Source organism: Hypanus sabinus, chromosome 18, assembly GCF_030144855.1.
Source record: "Hypanus sabinus isolate sHypSab1 chromosome 18, sHypSab1.hap1, whole genome shotgun sequence".
NCBI lineage: Eukaryota > Metazoa > Chordata > Chondrichthyes > Myliobatiformes > Dasyatidae > Hypanus > Hypanus sabinus.
The window spans coordinates 21,748,477-21,760,935 of record NC_082723.1 but is presented as its reverse complement, the minus strand read 5'-3'; the positions used below and the strand labels follow the sequence as shown (position 1 = coordinate 21,760,935).

General features: G+C 42.5%; 1 protein-coding gene across 3 annotated transcripts in view; it reads right to left on the bottom strand.

Moving 5' to 3' along the window:
* LOC132407403 (carboxyl-terminal PDZ ligand of neuronal nitric oxide synthase protein-like) overlaps positions 1–11,308 on the bottom strand; it is a 136,905-nt gene extending 125,597 nt beyond the window's left edge. The window contains exons 1-2 of one of the 3 annotated variants that reach the window (XR_009516469.1): positions 10,467–11,307; positions 9,844–9,915 (exon numbers count right to left, since the gene is read on the bottom strand). Coding sequence is in view for 2 of the 3 variants with exons in the window: in XM_059993837.1 (XP_059849820.1) it covers positions 9,844–9,915; positions 10,467–10,571 (177 nt within the window). In the remaining variant the exon portion in view is untranslated. Of the gene's footprint in view, positions 1–9,843; positions 9,916–10,466 lie in introns of all 3 variants that reach the window. The other 2 variants (XM_059993837.1, XM_059993836.1) reach the window with 2 other exon arrangements.
* Positions 11,309–12,459: the final 1,151 nt, after the last annotated feature.

Below are 12,459 nucleotides of genomic sequence, written 5' to 3'. Positions count from 1 at the left end.
ATAACTACACTCACCCCAACACTGAACTGTATCTACAACCTATGGATTCACTTTCAATGACTCTACAACTCGTGTTCTCAATATTTTTGGTTGATTTTCCTTATTTGCATTTACATAATTTGTTGTGTTTTACACATTAGTTGTCTGTCCATCCTGGCTGTGTATACTTTTCATTAATTCTATTGTATTCCTTTGTATTTACTGTGAATGCCAACAAGAAACTTATAACTTGATAATAAATTTACATTGAACTTTGGAAAATAAACAAAACTTAGTTAAAAGGTAGAGTATTTACTTTATTTGCACAGATATTTTCTGCTTCAGACTGCCATTTGGAATTCAATGAATTCTGTTTGACATACAAGAACTGAGTTTAAGTACTTTCATCGACATGCTGCCTCACCAAGAGCCTATTTCATTGATTAAAAATCCAACATCTGACACCAATAAATCTTTCTCTCAGAAAGATAAACAAGTTGCTTAGTTCAATAAAAATAGTCCAATCGTACACTCTGCCTGGTGTTTGGATAATTTTTTAAAAATTTTGTTTTTATTTATTATTTAAATATATAGTGTAGAAAAGGCCCTTCTGGCCTAAAGAGCTGCTCCATCCTGCCACGCACCTATTTAAAAATCAAGTCAAGTCACTTTCTATTGTCATTTCGACCATAACTGTTGGTACAGTACACAGTAAAAATGAGACAATGTTTTTCAGGACCATGGTGCTACATGAAACAGTACAAAAACTACACTGAACTACGTAAAAACAACACAGAAAATAACTACACTAGACTACAGACCTACCCAGGACTGCACAAAGTGCATAAAACAGTGCAGGCATTACAATAAATAATAAACAAGACAATAGGCACAATAGAGGGCAGTAAGTTGGTGTCAGTCCAGGCTCTGGGTATTGAGGAGTCTGATAGCTTGGGGGAAGAAAAATGTTACATAGCCTAATCACAGTACAAATTACAATGACCAGTTAACCATCTAACCTGTAGTTTGGACTGCGGGAGGAAATTGGAACACTGGGAGGAAACCCACAGGGAGAACAGACAAACTCCTTACAGACGGTGCCAGAATTGAACTCTGAATTTCGATGCCCCGAACTGTAATACCATTCTACTAACCACTGAGCCGCTGTGGTGCCCAAGAGTGGTACATAATGCAGTGCAGAGACAAAAAAAATCTCTAATTGTATTTTGGAAGCCAGAAAAAAAATCACTTTGTTCCTGCCCTTTGTAACATAAATTCAATAATAAGTAGCAAAGCATAGTTACCTTTTCCTTTTAATCATTGTTCATTTGATATTAGACAATTTGTGCCATATTTCAGACAATAAAGTACATGAGAACAATCAACAATTCTTAAAGAATCAAGAAAAAAAGGAATTATTAAAATATAAAATACTTAAAGGTTTCATCATTGTTCATCAATGCCATCAAATCATTTGCCATATCAGTAACAGTATTTTACAGGATATGCAATCTTTTATAGTTGACTTAATTCATAACCTCAAATTGAAAGAATTATACCAGACCACATTTACCACAAATAACAGGCCAATAACCACTTCATCCTAGAGTTACACAGCTCCGAATCCTGCCTCTCTAGACATTGCAGCGTGGTGAAATACTTAATTATTATGCTGTGTATTCAGTTCAATTTGATACGTTATTAAACTTGACTGACATCCTAATAAGAAAACCACTGCAGTATGTTGTAGCAGAGTCGAGTTACAACTTTACCAAAGAATGCCAGAGCAATTATAGTTATCTTTTAATATTAAAATGTCGGTCTGTAAAACAACAGTTATTTTACATTCAGAACTACACCGATGCCCAATAGCCCCAGGACAATACATGTCTATCCAAACACCATATTGGAGATGCAGCAATTAAGGCAACCTGAATAAGGGTGATAAGGCATCTTTTTGTAACCAGCCTTTATTCTAGAACTCATTTGCATTGTAATTAGACTCCAAAGAAGGATGGAATTGTATGAAAATGCTCTGTAACTCTAAACCACAAGTGCAGCTCTGGCAACCGACAAATGGAAGATATCTCTGTGTACTTCATAGGACAGAGGCCAGAAATGGGAAAGGAGGAGAAAGTTAGAGAAGGTATAATGACTGAAGTGACTGCAGGTACAATGGCACAGTAGGTGTGGAGAATGATGTGAGTCGTGTCGGAAGAACAATGGAGAAAACTATTTTTCGCTGCGGGCTTGCACCTGGTAGAAAACACTGAAAGGAAGACAGGAATGGATACAGAAAGAGCTGAAGGTAAAGGTGTAATGGGGATACACATAGTCTTTGGAAAGATATCAGGACCTAGTGCCAGTCAAGATATTGCATTTGATGTGTGGCAGAAGTTATGGAAAGTAAAGGATGGCCAGATGAATATTAAAGATGCACCTTCACATTGTATACCTCAAAAAGCAGGATTTCCCAGTAGCCACCCATTCCAATTTGATCTCCTATTACCATCCCCACATGTAGGCCCTCTACTGACATGATGAGGCCACATTCAAGTTAGAGAAGCAACTTCATAATCAGTCTGGATAGCCTCCAACCTAATGGCATGAACATCTATTTCTTTAGCTTCTGGTAATTTTGCCCCCTTCACCCTTTTCCCTTTTTCCATGCCCCATTCTGACTCCTCTCTTACCCCTTCTCCTTTGGCTCCCCCCCCCCCTTCCCTCTTCTCATCTCGCTTTGGTGCCCCTTATCCTTCCCTTTCTCCCATTCTCTACTGTGTTCTCCTATCAGATTTCTACTTTCTTTCCTTTATCTTTCCACCAATCAACTCCCAGCTTCTTACTTCATCACCCCTTCCCCCCCCAACACACACACCGCAACCTACCTTAAGCTCGCTTATTTCCCCTTCCCTTCCAGTCCTGATGAAGGACCTCAGCCCAAAATGTTGACTGTTTATTTCTCTCTATAAAAGCTGCTTGACCTGCAGTGCTTCTTCAGCATTTTGTGTGTGTTCCTCAAATTCCAGCATCTGCAAAATCTTTTGTGTTTATGTTAATGATGTTGATGCCACAGGTGATCAGGTTCATTAGGACATCAACAGCAACATAGTGAAGCTACTAATTTTCAGTTTTGTTGGAAAAGCCGCCTTCAGATACTTTGGAGAGTTTATTTGAATTAGACCCTTTTCAAAAAGGGCTTATTTCAAAACTTTATAATATAATTATGAAGATACGTTCAGAGCCCCTTTATAAGACTAAACAGGATTGGGAAAGAGAGCTTAGTTTTAGTATTTCTAGTGAGAATTGGGATAGAATTCTTCAATTAGTTAATACATCATCGTTATGTGCCAAACATTCACTAATACAATTTAAGGTTGTACATAGGGCCCATATGTCCAAGGATAAATTAGCTCATTTTTACTCTCATATAAGTCCTATTTGTGATAGATGTCATTCTGAAATTGCGTCTTTAACTCACATGTTTTGGTCGTGTTCATTTTTGGAGAAATATTGGAAAGATATTTTTGATATTATTTCTGCGGTTTTGAATATTGATTTACAACCTCATCCTATTACCGCAATTTTTGGTTTACCAATGTTAGATTCACAGCATTTATCTTCTTCAGCCCGTCGAATGATTGCATTTCTAACTCTGATGGCTAGAAGATCTATATTGTTGAATTGGAAAGAAATTGATCCTCCCACTGTATTTAATTGGTTCTCTCAAACTATGTTATGTTTAAATTTAGAAAAAATTAGAAGTGGTACTTTTGAGACTTCTATTAAATTTGAAAAGTTATGGAGACCATTTATTCAACATTTTCATATGATGTAATATGACCCTGTGCCAAGTACATTTGATTTCCTAGCTTTTAGCTTATGTATTTTGAGAGGACCGGAAGTGACGGCATTGATGAATACTTATTTTTGTGAGATATTATAAACAGCCCACTTTTTTTTCTCCTTCTCTTTTGTTTGTTTTTCTTTCTTTTATATTACTTATTAGTTATAGTTATTAGATTAGATTAGTTAGTTTTGCATTATATAAATTTTTTTTTTGTTTTTTTTTCTTTCTTTTTTCTGTTTTTTTTATATTATACATTATGAAATATTTAGATTTACTAGGTCCATACATATATCTTATGGCTTATGTCTTGGTAAACTCATTTATATTGTAACTATTATGTATGTTTTTTTTCATATGTAATGGAATGTGTATGTTGGTAATTTTTTTATCAATATATCATCTGTATTCTGTCCATATTACTAATATTAATAAAAAGATTTAGAAAGAAAGGAAAAGCCAATATTTTATCTCATCCCTCAGAAATACAAATACAGAACACAGAACACTATAGCACAGGCTATTTAGCCCACATGGTTATGCTAACCATTTCACCTTCTCCAAAATCAATCTAACCCTTCTCTCCCACATAGTCTTCCACGTTTCTATTCTCCATGTACCTAACTAAGAGTTTCTTAAATGTCCCTAATGTATCTGCCTCTACCACCACCTCTGGCATTGCATTCCACACACTCTGTGTAAATTATCTACCTCTGACGCCCCCCCCCCCCCATACTTTCTTCCAATCACCTTAAAGTTATGCCATATTGTATTAGCCATTTCCACCCCAAGAAAAATTATCTGGCTGTCCACTCAATCTATTCTTCTCAAATTCTTGTACACCTCTATCATGTCATCTCTCATCTTCCTTCTCTCCAATGAGAAAAGCCCGAGCTCACTCAACCTATCCTCATAAGACATGCTGTCTGATCTAGCATGTAAATCTCCTCTGCACCCTCTCTGAAGCTCCTATATCCTCCATATGACCTAGACCTTTCTGACAGAAACACTGGAAACATATGCCATCAATTTTTCCAGACGTCCTTACTTTGACTTATTACATACACTTCTGGCTTTTGTTCCCTTCAGTTACAGCCTGCAGCTAAGGGGAAAAGCATGATAGGCAACATTCACATGAAGTAGTCATGTGCTCTATACCTGCTTCCTAAGCAGGTTATTTAGGTGATATCAAGTGAGGTTTTGCATGAAAATCGCTGCAGCAGTTTGATTGCACTGTTCACGTATTAACAGCACCACGAAATGGAGCAAAGATCAATGCTTCTTATCACAAACAGCTCAGAGGCCAAAAAGGTTTGGAGGAGGACTGAGTAACCAATACACTTCAACGTCTCAAAGTCATTGTCAAAAGGGTTATTTATTTATTTTTCTTTAGCGATACAGTGCAGAACAGGCTCCTCTGGTTTAATGAGCAATTTACAAAGACCAGTTATCCTACTAACCAGTACACTTTCGCACTGTGGGAGTAAACCAGAGCACCCAGAGGAAACTCCCACGCGGTGATGAGGAGGTGTCATTACAGATGGCACCACAACTGAACTCCAAACTCTGATGTTTCAAACTGTAATACTGTTGCGCTAACCACTACACTACAGCGGAAGGTGGTGTATCTAGATGAGCCCTTGAATCTCCAAGTCAGGAAATGCTGGTAAATAGGATTAGTACACACAACTGTTTAATGGTCAGCAAAATCAGGATCAGGTTTAAATATCATTGACATATGTTGTGAAATATGTGATTTTGTGGCAGTAGTACACTTCTACATAATAATAAAAATCTTTAAACTGCAAGAAGAAATATATATGAAAATTAAATTAAACAACCTGTGCAAAAAGAAACATAGAAAACCTACGGCACAATACAGGCCCTTCGACCCACAAAGTTGTACCGAACATGTCCCTACCTTAGAAATTACTAGGCTTACCTATAGCCCTCTATTTTACTAAGCTCCATGTACCTATCTAAAAGTCTCTTAAAAGACCCTATCGTATCTGCCTCCACCAGTGTTGCCAGCAGCCCATTCCACGCACTCACAACTCTCTGAGTAAAAAACTTACCCCTGACATCTCCTCTGTACCTACTCCCCAGCACCTTAAACCTGTGTCCTCTTGTGGCAACTATTTCAGCCCTGGGAAAAAGCCTCTGACTATCCACACAATCAATGCCTCTCAAAGCAAAAGAAAAGAGAAAAAATATTGAGGTTGTGCTTATGGGTTCATTGTCCATTCAGAAATCTGATGACAGAGGAGAAGAAGCTGTTTCTGAAACATCGAGTGAGTGTCTTTAGGCTCCTGTACCTCCTCCTTGATGGTAGCAATGAAGAGGGCATGTCCTGGGTAATGGACATCCTAAATGACAGCATAGACATAGTGGCCCATTACCCACTCCCAAGACCTCAGAACAGCATTAAAGCCATCTTTCCTGCACAGTATTGAGTGAGTGCTGCACTTACTGAGGTACATTGTGGTATTCTCTATTGGGTGGACAATAAAGGCTCCATGGCACTATTCAAAGAAAAATGGGGGATTTATTCCTTAATGTCCCAGCTACTATTTCCCTGTCAACCAATATCATTAAAAAATGCAGAACTTCTGGGCTTTACAAACATTACTGTTTGCAAGAGCTGGCTGTGTGCAAATTTTCTCCTGTACTCCATGTTACAATAAAGTTTATACATCAGAACCATTTCATTTGGTGCAAAGTTACCTTTGTACCTAATGAAATAGGTCATTCATTAAGTGCAATTCTTCTTCTTAAGCCCCATCACCCCATCACCATCGGGGCCAAGGCCGCCAACAGTAGCTTGCCAGACTCCTTTGTCCTGGGCCAATCTTTTAGGTTGTCTCCAGGCGTAACACATCTTCTTGGTGTATCCTTCCTCTCCCAGAGATGAGCTCTTTGGAGCTTCTGTTGGTGTTTCTGTAGCACTGGGTTTTTTGGGATGGGTGTGTAGAAGCCATGTATCTGTTTTCAATCTGCACTGTATCTGTGTTGTATGTTTATTATGGTAATTAGTCACATGAGTAGGGGTGTGGTAAAGTGAAGGAAATAAGTTACATCTTTGTTCAAAGCAGTTTGATTGTAGATGGGGACAAAAGGAGGTCATGTCTTTTGCTGACCACTCAATTATGCTTAGCTTACATGTGGGTATGCTTAAGTTTCATCACTTCAAGATTGTATGTTGGTAGGTGCCAGGGGAAAAACCAGACAGAGGAAAGATCAAGGGGTGGGGGAGGGGAAGCAGGGTGGGGATAGGCAGGAAAAGTGAAGGGATGTAAGGGGAAAACACTGTGTAGTAGAAGAAGGCAGAAGCATGAGAGAGGTGATAGGCAGCTGGAGGAGGAGGCAGAGTGAAACTGGGATGGGGAAGGGAGAGGGAGGGAATTACTGGAAGTTGGAGAATTCAATGTTCATGCCAAGGGACTGGAGACTACCCAGACGGTATATGAGCTGTTGCTCCTCCAACCTGAGTTTGGCCTCATCATGGCAGCAGAGGAGGCCATGTATAGACATATCCGAATGGGAATGTGAAGCAGAATTGAAGTGGGTACCAACCGGGAGATCATGTCTATTGTGGCAGACAGAGCAGAGGTGCTCGATGAAGTGGTCCCCAATCTGCGTCAAGTCTCGCCGATGTAGAGGAGGCTGCACCGGGAGCACTGGATGGAATAGATGACCCCAACAGACTCACAAGTGAAGTGTTGCCTCACCTGGAAGGACTGTTTGGGGCCCTGAATGGTGGTAAGAAAGGTGTAGGGACAGGTGTAGCACTTAGGCTTGCAGGGATAAGTACCAGGTGGGAGATCTGTGGGGAGGGACGTGTGGACCAGGCAGTCGCGGAGGGAACGATCCCTGCGAAAAGCAGAGAGGGGTAGTGAGGGAATGATGTGCTTAGTGGTGGGGTCCTGTTGAAGGTGGCGGAAGTTGTGGAGGATCATATGCTGGATCCGGAGGCTGGTGGCGTGGTAGGTGAGGACAAGAGAAACATGGTCCCTGTTGTAGTGATCGGAAATCAAAGATATGCATTTGATCCTTTAATTCTGTGGTCAAAGCAACACGTACAACATGCTAGAGGAACTCAGCAGGTCGGGCAGCATCCGTGGAAACGAACAGTTAACGTTTCAGGCCGAGACCCTTCGTCAGGACTGAAGAGGGAGAGTCAGGAGCCCTGTAAAGAACGTGGGGGGAAGGTGGGAAGGAGAAGGCTTATGGTACCATTAATACACTGCTGTTGGTAGGAGCTTACAGTGTACAAATTGGCTACTTTTCCCAATCACACTTTATATAACACACACTGATTCTCTCTGAAAAAGGTTCTTGAAATGGCAGTCTTTCATTCATGTTCATTGTGTGTTTTAATGGCCTAATATTTAATTATTGAAATAGTGTGGAATGGGCCCTTCTAGCACTTAGAGCCTCACCACACAGCAATCCCCAATTATCTTGCAGGCATACTCAATAAATCCAATAACCATAATAGAATCAATGAAAGACTGCACTAAAAGGGCAGACAACCAGTGTCCAAAGATAACAAACTGTGCAAATTCAAAAAGAAATATTAATAATAAATAAGCAATAAATATCAAGAACATGAGATGACGAGTTCTTGAAAGTGAGTCCATTGGCTGCAGGAATATTTCAATCAAGTGAGTTATCCCCTTTGTTTCAAGAGCCTGATGGTTTAGGGGTAACAACTGTTCTTGACGCAAACAAGAGAAAATCTGCAGATGCTGGAAATCCAAGCAACACACACAAAAATGCTGAGTCTAATCACAGGGCAATTTACAATGACCAATTAACCAAGCAACCAGTACATCTTTTGGACTGTGGGAGGAAACCGGAGCACCAGGAGGATAACTGAATGGCCACGGGGAGATCGTACAAACTCCTTACAGACAATGGCAGGAATTGAACTGGGGGTCGCTTGTATTGTAAAGCATTGTGCTAACCACTATGCTACAGTGCCGCCAACATGTTAAGTATGCGTTAATCAAAATTGTCCAAATCCACCACTGAAGATTAATAGTAGTGCAATCACTGGAGTTGAGTATGACGTTCTTCAAGGAGGTTGTCTATTGGTGGAGCCTCAGGGGGCCTCCTCCTGTATCTGCTATTGGTGTGTGTTCTTCCAGCTCATTCTCAAAATGTCTGTTAAGGATTTTTTGTGGCATTGTCCCAAGGCTCTCAGATACCTGCTGTAAGTAGTCCATGATTCAGCTCCATACAGCAATGGAGGAAGAACCACTGTTTTATAGACCAAAAGTTTTGTTTGGATCTGTAGATTGCAATCTTCAAATTCTTTTTCCAGATATCTTGCACAGGTTCCACTTCCACTACTCTGAGGTGGTTGGTCTCTGAGTGAATCAGGAGCCTCAAGATTCACACCACCAGGTTCAGGAACAGTTGTTACCCCTAAACCTTTAGGCTCTTGATTAAAGGGGATAACTTCATTTGCCCGTGACTGAAATATTCTCACAACCAATGGACTCACTTTCAAAGGACTCTTCATCTCATGTTCTCCATATGCATTGCTTATTTATTATTACAGTATTTCTTTTTGTATTTGGACACTGGTTGCCTGCTCGGTTAGTGCAGTCTTTCATTGATTCTTTTATGGTTATTGGATTTATTGAGTGTGCCTGCAAGATCATGAATCCCAGGGCTGTATATAGTGACATATATGCACTTGGATAATAAATTTACTTTGAACTTTGAATATCTGATTTTGAGGAGAGACTGCTGTTAAGGTAGGGTGAGCGGTCTACATTTTCAAGGTCGATATCGTCAACTTTTAAGGGGGATATTATACCAGCCACCGAGAATGGAGAGTAAAAGACCAACATTCCCTGCATGTGTCCAGAGAGACCTTCATCTCCAGGTGACACCGCACCTGCCGACCCGCCTGTGATGTACAATGGAACCTCTGCTACATCACCCCACCGAGTCTCCACACAACATGTCACACATTCAGAAATGCGGGAAAGGTTCCCAACACTCACCCGAATCCTCCGCATAGCCGCCACTATCTCCACACGGCTGTTTGGCCTCGGCACGTCCAGGCTCCCGACGTACTTGAAATAAAAAGGGTTCATTGTGTTAGTGTGCAGCTGGCAGCGATATCCCGGCTGGGCTGCGCTTCAGAAGACAGCCTACCGTTGGTTTCAAGGCCAGCCTGGAAACTGCCGCCGTCGCTTTTGTTAATTTCGAACTGCTAATTGAAACCGCGACTCCATCCCAACCAATGCAGTAAGAGGCTTCAGTTCAAACACCCGCTCTTTCACTAGCCACGACAAGGCATGATAGAAGTTCAGGACGTGCTCTGAATTCAAACCACAAGCAACTTAATCCTTTACATAAAAGCCGCGAATTCCCTAATGCCCACAGCTCTACCGCATGTTTAAGTGATTAAATCCTAATATTCCTCTTCAAAATCTTCCAGCAGTTCTTTTCACGGGAGGGGAAGGCACCCATGCGAAACAGTTTGGTTTCTGAATGGTGGTGGTGAGCCAGGGCTGTTTTGCTCACAATTCTTCGCGCCTTCTGCCCCCCTCGGATTTAACCTGGTCACACGCCTTGTTTACTCTAAAAGGGAAAAGGAGATAGTGCCATGGGAGGTCGGTACCTTGGCCTGGAAGTGAATGCCGTGCTGGAAAGCCTCCTCGTTGTGCAGCGGAGTCCTCGGGTCGCCAACATCGTCCACCAAGTTGTAGCCGCTCCTGACCGGCATGTTCAAGGGTCCTCCCGCCGTCACACACCGTCGGCAGCGCCGGCGCCAGCAGGTGCATAACACCCGGAGCAGGCTCTCGCAGCGCGGGGTGAGGGGAATTCCGAGCCGGGATCAGAGCGGGGAGGTGGGGGGAAAGCGGAGGGGTGTGGTGATGATGGGAGAAAGACAGGGAGAGAGAGGAGGGAAGAGAGTGAGAACGGAGGGTTTGAGGGGAAAGGGGGAGAACGGGGATGGAAAGGAGGGTGTGGATGGAAGTAAAAAGCAAGGGGACAGAGGAGAGAGGAGGGAGGGAGAAGGGTGAAGTAAGAGAGAAAGGAAAGTGAAGGGAGGAAGATAGGTGAGGGGAGAGAGATAGACAGAGAAGGGTTCTCACACAGCACAGAACTAGAGAAAGTCAGAGCGCGGGTTCCCAGAAAAAAAAGATTAGAGAGAGATTCGCGTCCAAAGTGAAAGACTGCCACGGCAGAGTTAAAATGCAGAGAACTATCTGGGCCGACCCCCAGAACACGAGCGCCGTCACGGAGCAGACCCTCCTCGGGACGCTGGCAGCTGTCAGGGCCCGGAAAAACACATCCGAATTGCAGGAGTTCCTTCAGCCCGGCAGCCTCACCTGCCGGCTCCCGATCCCTCCCTCGGCCGATCTGTTCACAATAAGGAAAGGGAATCTGGGCAATCGGCTTGGAGGATTTCCAACTACTTGTAACACACGTAGCTCACGCCCGGGGCTCTGCACACACTGTGTGTGCCATTGACTGTTTGAAAACGCTCGTCTCATGAGCCAGGAACCTCACTCGTCTCTTTCCCAATTGGATCAAAGTTGCATCACATGATTAACCACACACACACACACACACACACACACACACACACACACACACACACACACACACACACACACACACACACACACACACACACACACACACACACACACACACACACACACACACACACAGTCCCCCGCCTGGATTTGGATTGTCAGCTCTCCCGTGATTGGACTCTTCAGCGGTTAACTTGCGGATTCTGTGTCCCCGCTGCAGCTCCGGCGGCCGAACCACACTATTCTATCAAGGCAATATACATCGTAAAGCTTGAAAATCGATTTAATGCTCCCAGTAATAGATGAAACTGTCAACAGGATATGTCCCTACAATGTCTCTTCTCGGGTTTGGGAGATGAGGTTGAGAATCTGTGCCTGAATTTCCTCTCCATCGACTTTGGAACTTCTGCAGGGATCCCGTCTGCTCCTGAACCTTTGCTATTTCATCGGCAAAACCAAAACAAACTGCTGAAGGAACCTGGTGGATTAGGCAGCGTTTGTAGAGGGAAATGGGCAGTGGACGTTACAGGTGCATTCCCTTCGTCTTGGCTGCGGTCTAGATCAAGCGTTATTATTATAGTTGGTGTACGTTATTTACTTACTGCCCATTACACCACTGGCGTTTAGGGCAGCAATGAAGGTCCTCCATCTCTGGCGGTGTTCAGGGATTCCTTCATCATGTTTCTATTGATTCCTTCATTAGCTTTCTGTTGGTTTTCATCACCGTCAGTCATGCAAAACCTGGGTGAAGACTCAGGAATACTGTCTCACTCAGATGTGGAAGGATTCTTCATTGCTTTTTCCATAACAATTTTATTTTACCGGTCAGGGTTGTTAGCCCTAAGCTGAACCCCCAAACCTAGAGTACTGGGGAACCACTCTTAGTTTGTTCTCTACCCTTTGACCTGTTTGGCATGGGTGATGCTACCAGGAGCCAAAGCTTAAAGCCCTGACTCCAGCCAAAACAGCTCTCCAGGTCATTGAGGCCCCGAAGCCTCCAAACCAGGACACAGTTGTTGAAGGTATAAATATGTAAAAATTGGCCCTTTTAAGCAGCAGCAACAGTAC